Source organism: Electrophorus electricus, chromosome 16 (assembly GCF_041902795.1).
Source record: "Electrophorus electricus isolate QZ-2024a chromosome 16, ASM4190279v1, whole genome shotgun sequence".
Taxonomy (NCBI): domain Eukaryota; kingdom Metazoa; phylum Chordata; class Actinopteri; order Gymnotiformes; family Gymnotidae; genus Electrophorus; species Electrophorus electricus.
The window spans coordinates 17,415,829-17,423,803 of record NC_137512.1 but is presented as its reverse complement, the minus strand read 5'-3'; the positions used below and the strand labels follow the sequence as shown (position 1 = coordinate 17,423,803).

At 39.4% G+C, this 7,975-nt stretch overlaps 1 protein-coding gene across 4 annotated transcripts; it reads left to right on the top strand.

The window, feature by feature from the left end:
- Positions 1–9: 9 nt before the first annotated feature.
- Positions 10–7,584, top strand: fbxl13 (F-box and leucine-rich repeat protein 13). 4 transcript variants are annotated; one of them, XM_081698927.1, is made up of 21 exons: positions 10–85; positions 1,047–1,150; positions 1,273–1,363; positions 1,446–1,513; positions 1,665–1,819; positions 1,928–2,037; positions 2,184–2,288; positions 3,219–3,314; positions 3,420–3,555; positions 3,780–3,832; positions 3,924–4,024; positions 4,245–4,374; positions 4,532–4,630; positions 4,768–4,888; positions 5,152–5,314; positions 5,614–5,733; positions 5,850–5,976; positions 6,101–6,184; positions 6,437–6,571; positions 6,695–6,858; positions 7,047–7,584. In XM_081698927.1, exons 3-21 carry the CDS (start codon positions 1,361–1,363, stop codon positions 7,237–7,239), a joined length of 2,163 nt encoding a protein of 720 aa, XP_081555053.1. In that variant the 5' UTR covers positions 10–85; positions 1,047–1,150; positions 1,273–1,360; the 3' UTR covers positions 7,240–7,584. The 4 variants fall into 4 exon arrangements, 3 of the variants coding, with proteins under 3 accessions (XP_081555053.1, XP_081555054.1, XP_026880337.2); XM_081698928.1 differs by having other exon boundaries at positions 13–92; XR_014117540.1 differs by lacking the exon at positions 10–85 and adding an exon at positions 112–589 and having other exon boundaries at positions 6,535–6,571; positions 7,047–7,183.
- The last annotated feature ends 391 nt before the right edge of the window (positions 7,585–7,975 follow it).

Below are 7,975 nucleotides of genomic sequence, written 5' to 3'. Positions count from 1 at the left end.
GGTTCTTTGGTTGTTGCATCAGTATGGACATTGATACTGCTATCCCTGCCCGTGCCATAAGAAGACGGAAGGTTGATTATTAAAGGTTGAAGGTTGATTATTAGAGCTTGATTATTTGAGCCCATACTAGACAGATTACATCGCAGTATTATGCGTGTGATTGCTTAAAAGATTTTCTCTCGTGTTTTCTCCCTACCCTACTTGCAAGAAAAGTCTTTTCTGTGTTGTTAATGCTATAAAATATTTAAAATTGTAACATCATGAAGATAAACATAAAGACAGTGGTACTGTAGGTTAAATGGACGAAACTGCTGTCACAAAATAGCTAGTACTGTACTAAAGAATTTTGCGTCGTCTTTAATTGTTGGCCATCTGCATACAAGAGTTACTTAGCAACGATCATAACTATTACAGCAACAGGTGTAATCTGCAACGTTTGTAGCTCTCATGTTTTTTAAAGCTGAAATAATTTTCTTACTTAGCTAGCCATCTTATAGATAATTAACAGTCTACGGTTTCGACAGTTGTGATGACAGATCCTGTTTTTAGAGAATATTTTCTTAAACATTCACTTTCTCAGATTTTTAAGGTGATTAGCTAACATTAACTAGCTAGCTGCTAAAGATAACTAAGATTTGACGGGACGGATACTTAACCTAATAGCTAGCCGCCATTAGCTCACTGCAGAACAATAATACATTTGTAGCGGTAGCTAGCTAGCTATGTTAAGACTGTCTAGAAAGATTTCGTGATTTTAAATATGTCTTGCATTAAGCAAACTAGCTATATTACAATGTTGCTGAACTAGCTACCACATATCTAAGATTTGAAGTCAATATTTATATATAAATATGAATATTAAAGTTTCCTAAATAGAAATGGTATTTATTGTATTTGTTTGCAATGATTTTGTTTTTTGTTTGTTGAAACCTGTTACATATTCAAATTCCACATAAAGCATAATTAAAGGGATATGTTCAAAGATTAATTCATGTAATCGATCTGTTTGTGATAGCTAACAGCTACGTTAATTCTTCCTTCGTCAGGCCTTACTGTCTAGCTTATGTGTCTCTTGCCCTGAAGATGCCTTGCACTTTATTGAAAGGAAACTTCTGGCAATTCAGGAAAACCAGGCCCTTGAGATTGGCTGGTATGTTCCATACATTACTAAAAATGTAATTTAAATCATCCTTGGGGCCAGGTTTCAGTTGTTTTTAGCAGCTCTAAGAACTATGTGTCATGACCAGGGGTGTTTTTGTAATATATTTTCAGGCACAATTGTTTTGATGATGTTCAACCAATCACAGTGTCCTTGCTGGCAACGAGCGTGGTGCATGATATTTTTGGAAGCACAGATGACATGGTATAGCTTTCTATCTTAATTGTCAAACCATACAGATTTATTATGCTTGCAAAAACCTAATATTTTTTTCTTTGTCTTTTAGTTTCAGTTACATTTGTTAGAGAAAGCCTACTCATATTATCAAAAAATTTTGACCAATATGTGCTTCATGTAAGTATGGTCTAGCATTCTATACTCATGTACTGTATATATTCTAAGTGATCTTATCTAAATTTCACTGATCTAAAAGTAATAAGCTTTAGTGTCCTATTTGTCTACACTGATATCCTGTGAGTTAATAATCGCCTGCTCTTGTGGGAAGAGGCTGGAGGCAGTATATTTCAAAGAGGAAAGCAGATGCTGCCAGGCTGCTGTTCCTGACTCATTCAGCCAAGAGACATTATGTTGTGCAGAGCACAAGGTTCATCTTTACCAGCTGGGCAGAGTGGGTACATGTTCGCAAGCACAAGCAATCCGGTAAGTTGCCATACTGTCTTTACAGTGGATAATTATGCCCTTGGCTACTGAAACTTTCTGTGATCACTGTATACAAGATGAAGAAGAGCTTGTTGTTTGATGTTTCAGATGCAGTGAAGAAAATACAGCGGGTGTGGAATGCTGTCCTGTGTAAGATCATCATCACAGCATGGCGCTATGTAGTGCAAGATGCAAAACGAACAAAGGAGTACTTTGAGGTAGTTTTTAATGAAACACTATTACCAGTCAAGTAAACTGTGCATTTAATGAAACGTATTAATGGGTGTATTGTGAACATGTACATAAATACAACAGTGTATGTGTGTGTGACTACGTGTGTTTTTGTGTGCACGGGCTTTGGCAGAGAATGGAGAAAGACATACTGGACACTCATGGTCAACACACAGATCTTCCTCAAGCAGATGGACAGGATAGACTGTCTCTGCTGCCCTGGAAACTCTCAGCTAAGGTGCCTCTTTCTCCTACAAGCCTTAAATCGTTTGCACTAAATAGATATTATGCCTGACATAATCTTATATTTTTTTTCCCTTTGCTGTCTGCTACCATCTGACATGTAGCTACAACTCAGAATTTGGCAGATGCACTTGTCCAGAGCTTACAGACTTACAGAAGTTCTTTGTTATCCTGATCCAAAGCATATCTTCGTCTGAGCATAGATAGGTTAGTGTTAAGAATAGTCTTCATTTGAAGACAGCCCGTATTCAGACAGCCATGGGAAGTGCATTCCACTACCTGGGTGCCAGGACAGTGAAAAGTCTTGATGTATGTCTTCTGTGTGGGACAATGGTTCAAGTGGAGCTGTTCTATAGGCTCGAAGGCAGCATGGTGCAGAAAGGGGTTTGATAAGTGCTTTTCAGTATGTGGAAGCAGGTCTAGTGTTGACTTTGTAGGTGAGCATCAGTGATGCGAGCCACTACACAGTGCCCCTGGAGGTGACATGGGAGAACCTTGGGAGATTGAAAACAAGCCTTGCTGCTTCATTCTGAATTAACCGGGGGAGATATCTCCAGCAATATATAGCAGTTCAGTCTTGCTGGGATTTAGAGATATGTGCTAGGCATGCTGAGATAGGAGCAGAAACCAAGCAATGAACTACTGCCTAATGAATATGGAAGCACACAAATTAATTCATTTAATTGCTGAAATAAGAATAAATAATTCAATTGTAAATATTCCATTCAGTTGCATTATAATAATAATAATAATTGTGTGCAGTCTTGAACTCCTAGCAATTCTGTTTCATTTTGTTTAGATACTGATTTCTTTGTTTGTTTGTTTTTAATTATATTTTACAGATCAGTGCTATTAACATAATGACAACATTAACTTGTGAAATTGTTTTGGGAAATGTGGTTTTTAGGTAACATATTTGTCTTAGATCTTTCAGAATTTGGGTGTGGGAGACCTCCTAAAATGTACTCAGGTCTGTCGTGCATGGATGGCCATTGCTCAGACTTGCTCTCTGTGGAGCCAGGTGAGTGTTGGCAGAAGAGCCCCCTAGATCCTTTAGCTTTTCCCCTGCAATGCTACAAGGCCAAGATTTCTTCAGGATATCTCATGACTATGCACTCTGTCACAGATTAATTTCTCAGATGAGAGACAATGGATTACTAACAAGACTGTGGCGAGAATACTGCAGAAGTATCGTCCTTTTATCACCCACCTGAACATGAGTGGCTGTAGTACACTGCACCATGCAAGTTTTAGATGTGTCAGTAAGTTACTGAGTGTGTTTATGGTATGATGCTAAATGCTAATGGTGCTGAGCTTGTTTTCTGCTGAGTGTGTGTTTCCTTTCCAAGCCCCTAATGCTTGAAGAGCATAAGTGATAAATTGTTCATACTCAACTGGTAAACTGATAAATATTGTAAAGTGTGCAATTGGGTCAAATATGACATTAAATATGTAATTGCTCTGTCTGTGCTGCATTTGTTCAAAGGTGAATGCAAAAATCTGCAGGAGCTGAATTTGAGTGAATGTACTAACATCAATGTGAGTGACAAATTTGTTCTGCCATGTTTTTTTGCAATGGTTTTAAAGATCTTTAATTTGGTTCATCTTCATAATAAATCCTTAATGACAGGATGAAATGATGCGGCTCATCCTAGAGGCATGTCCATCTCTTCTCATTCTTAATTTGTCTTACACTAATATCACCAATGGCACTTTGCGATCAATGTCCAGGTAAAAAGCACACTTTGTCTGTAGCTTTACTTCATGCTTTGCCGTCAGTTTAACTATCCCATACAGTAAAATCTGTTGAATTATCTCTTACAGAATGTGGTGATTTTACAGTGTACGTTCAATCCAATTATTAATGTTAACAATATTCCAGTTTAATTTATTTTTAATCCGATGCTAGCAGAAGATGTGCATTTGTGATTCTTTTGGTTTGGTTGTACAGGTGCTCTCTGACGCTCCAGTCCCTCAGTCTGGCTTACTGCAAGAACTTCACAGATAAAGGTCTGCAGCTCCTGAGCACAGGAAGAGGCTGCAATGGGCTCACCCACCTTGACCTTTCAGGCTGTACTCAGGTCAGTTCTGTTTTGTTTGCTGTGCATTTGCTGTGGTTCTTTGTGGGAGTGTAGCATATTGATTTTAACACATGACCTCATAAAAATCTCAAAGTTCTCAATGCATGCACTTGTGTACATTCTGTTTAAATTAAGGGATGATGCATTTTTGCTGTAGATATCAGTGGATGGTTTCAGACACATAGCTGAAAGCTGCAGTCTGCTTGAACACATTGTGCTTGATGATATGCCCTCACTGTCTGATGCCTGTATCCAGGTACTATACCTAAAGTGTTTTATTTCATACTTTAATGTGTGACATTGTGGTGTTGGATGGCCCTAGATTATGAGGGCAAGAATGATGCATTTCACATACAGCAGTATGGTGCATGCTGACTGAAATCATCTCATCAGGCGCTGACCTCTAAGTGTCACTACCTGGCTGTGATCTCTGTCTTGGACACACCGTATTTGTCAGACACGGCCTTCAAAGCCATCGCTGAGGTTGCCAACCTGACTAAGTTAAAAATAGAAGGTTTGCCATTTTCTCCTTAAGACCTTGGAGCCTGTACCTGGATATGTAACACTTTAATTTCAATCAAAAGTACTTTTCTCACTTTTCTTCAATTTGATTTTGTCCAAACTCCCTTCTGCTGATCAGAACAGTCATAACACAAGCCAAACAAATCTTTGAAGGACCGGTGCGATATTATTTAAAAAGACATATAGCTCAAGTTGCTAAAGGCTCTTCTTGTGAAGTGTATAAGGGCACTTCCCATGTGTGTTGTGGCTGTCCAGGTAATGTCTGTGTGTCAGACAGTGGCTGGAAAGCTCTGTGCAGGGCTTCCCCTCACCTGACTGTGCTGCACGCGCCAGGCTGCACTCGCATGACTGATACCAGCATGAAGTATATAGGCAGTCTGAGGAACCTCCACATCCTTCACCTTGCAGACATTGCCAAGTAGGAAACATAACTAAAATTACATTTATGTTTACATTTATTCATTTGGCAGGCACTTTTTTGCTAAGGGGCATAAAAGGTAAGGAACATTACCAGCATTCAGTTGATACAGGAGTCAGGTTTCCATTTAGTCAGTCTTAATTTGAGTCTGGATTCTATTAAATTTGCCATGAACTGTTTATCTATAAGAAACAATTTAATGTAATTGATGAAACATATTAAAACATGCTGTAGGTGTAGGTTCTAGATTTCTGTGTGTGTGTGTTTTGTGTGTTTTGTGTGTGGTCTGTCTGAGCCAGACTGAGTGATACTGGAATCCGTTACATTGCTGAAGGACCAAGTGCCTCTAAACTACGAGAGCTCGATTTATCCAACTGCCACCAAGTCAATGACTTGTCCATCATGAGGCTTGCTCAGAGGTGATCACACTCCTTAAAACACACAAACCATCACAACATTCAGTATGTAACAGCTTCATCTGCAGATTTGATGTGTGTGTGTGTGTGTGTGTGTGTGTGCGTGTGTGTTTGACCAGATGCAGCAAACTGAACAAGCTGACTGTGTGTTACTGTGAGTATCTGACGGATAGCAGCTTTGAGTGGCTCAGTGGGTGCCCCTCACTCATCACTCTGGACATCACAGGCTGCAGCATCCAAGATAAGGTCCACTTCCTCTGTCTACTTCCCATGTCCACATTTTCAGTCAGCTGAAAACCTCAATATGACAGTCTGCTTTTGAAAACCAATTCAGCCAAGAAAACAAGAGCCCTGTGTGTTTCCTTTGCAGGGTCTGATTGCGCTGGGTGCAGTCTGCACTTTGAGAAAGCTGATTGCTGCAGAATGCATATGGATAACAGATAATGGAATAGAGGCACGTTTACTTTGGCCCTTTCTCAGTTCATCTTACAACAGTTTATCCATTGTAGTTATTTATGTTATCATTTATTGCTTTTTTTTAATTTTATTATTTTATTTTTTTATACTAGTACTGGGTTCCAAAATTTACTGCCCACTCAAATAACCAAACCTCAAGATTTTCATGTTCTCACACACATTGGGCATAATTTCATCCATTCTCGGTTCCTCCTTATATGTCTAATTTTTTTTCCTTTTATTGATGCAGAAATTTTGCAGACAGGCACAGGATCTGGAGCTTATTGATGTGTGTCACTGCCTGAGTTTATCTGATCAATCTGTCAAGTTTTTGTCCTTCTACTGCAGAAAAATCATCACACTCCGAATGGCTGGATGCCTCAAAGTAAATCTGATTTTAGAGATGTCCTACTTAGTAAGACAGAGTGAAAGAACATTGATGGATTAATCCTTACAATGGGAACTTTAACCAAGTAAATTCACCATGAATTGCTTCTCTAAACCCCAGATGACAGACATGGCACTGCAGTATCTCACAGGAGCATGTCACTATGTGAGAGAGTTGGACCTGAGTGGCTGCATTCTCCTGACTGACTGCACCCCTCGCTTGCTGCACCGTGGTTGCCCTCAGCTTACCACCATCAGCATGTTCTACTGCAGAAATATCTCCAGGTGAAGACCTGAAGGCTGCAGCCTCAAGGCAGCTGCAGCTTTACTAATATAATTCCTGTATTCACTTCACAGCAGGTGTGGGAAGACCTGCTGTGATTACCCTTGTGGGTGGTCATGGGTGCACATGAATGGTTTGCTTTATGTGTTGTCATGTAAGATCATCATGTCCCATCATTTGCCCACCTCAGACAGGCAGCCCTGAGGCTTCAGCCGCGTGTGCGGCACTGGGAGCACAGCTGTGACGACATACCCTGCTCGTATGGCTACGATAGTCAGGGGAGGCTGCTACAGCCCACCAAGAAGCCCGACAGGCTGGAGAGCCACTGGGAGGATGAGGAGGACGTTAGCAGCAGTGCCAGAGAAACCACTGCTGAAACCTGAACTCAGCTAGTGCTCATCACACGCATTGGCGTGCTGAAGCAAAATGTCTAACCTTGTATCTAGTATGTATGTAATATGTAGTGTGTTTCATACAATCACTCTTTCTTTGATGCAGATTAATATTATTTTCACTAATTATACTTGTACTGCTACAGTAATGTGATGCTATATAATCCTACAATACCAAACACTGAATGTGTAACTACCTAAATTACATCTGAATAAATAAGTCCAAAAGTGTTATATAGTTGAACCTTAGAACCATGACTTTTGTGGATGTAGCTTTCAGGTATTTGATTAGTTGTGAATTTGCTATCAATGAATAAATTAGAATTTTTTGGGGCATTTTGTAGTCTACTGTGGAAAATCGCACATGACATGCATAGCCTGGAAAATGTAAACAATAACTGTAAAAATGAAAACAAACAAAAAGTATAAAGTCATACATTCATATTATTAACCTATTTTATTATTTACTACCATAAATATATCCACAAATTTATTAGAAAAAGTTAGATTTTGTAAAATGTTTCAGTGTGCTAAGGAAACGCCCTATTTGGGGACACCACATTCATTGTCTTTGTGTTTAATATGATCAACGGTATTAAGATAAAAGGTTTGGTGGGCTGTGTGTAGGTTTTTTTCTATTTATGTGGGGATTCTACACCCGCCTGTGAATGTGGAGGGCCCATTGTACATATAACATGTATATGTCAGCTAGGTCAGGTTTAGGTCA

Bases quoted from the DNA above. Each gene is read 5' to 3' on its own strand.
- fbxl13 (XM_027024536.3), top strand. From the start codon at position 530: ATGACAGATCCTGTTTTTAGAGAATATTTTCTTAAACATTCACTTTCT. The intron at 1,364-1,445 runs GTATAGCTTTCT...TTTGTCTTTTAG, and splicing joins TTGGAAGCACAGATGACATG to TTTCAGTTACATTTGTTAGA. The intron at 2,038-2,183 runs GTAGTTTTTAAT...GGGCTTTGGCAG, and splicing joins GAACAAAGGAGTACTTTGAG to AGAATGGAGAAAGACATACT.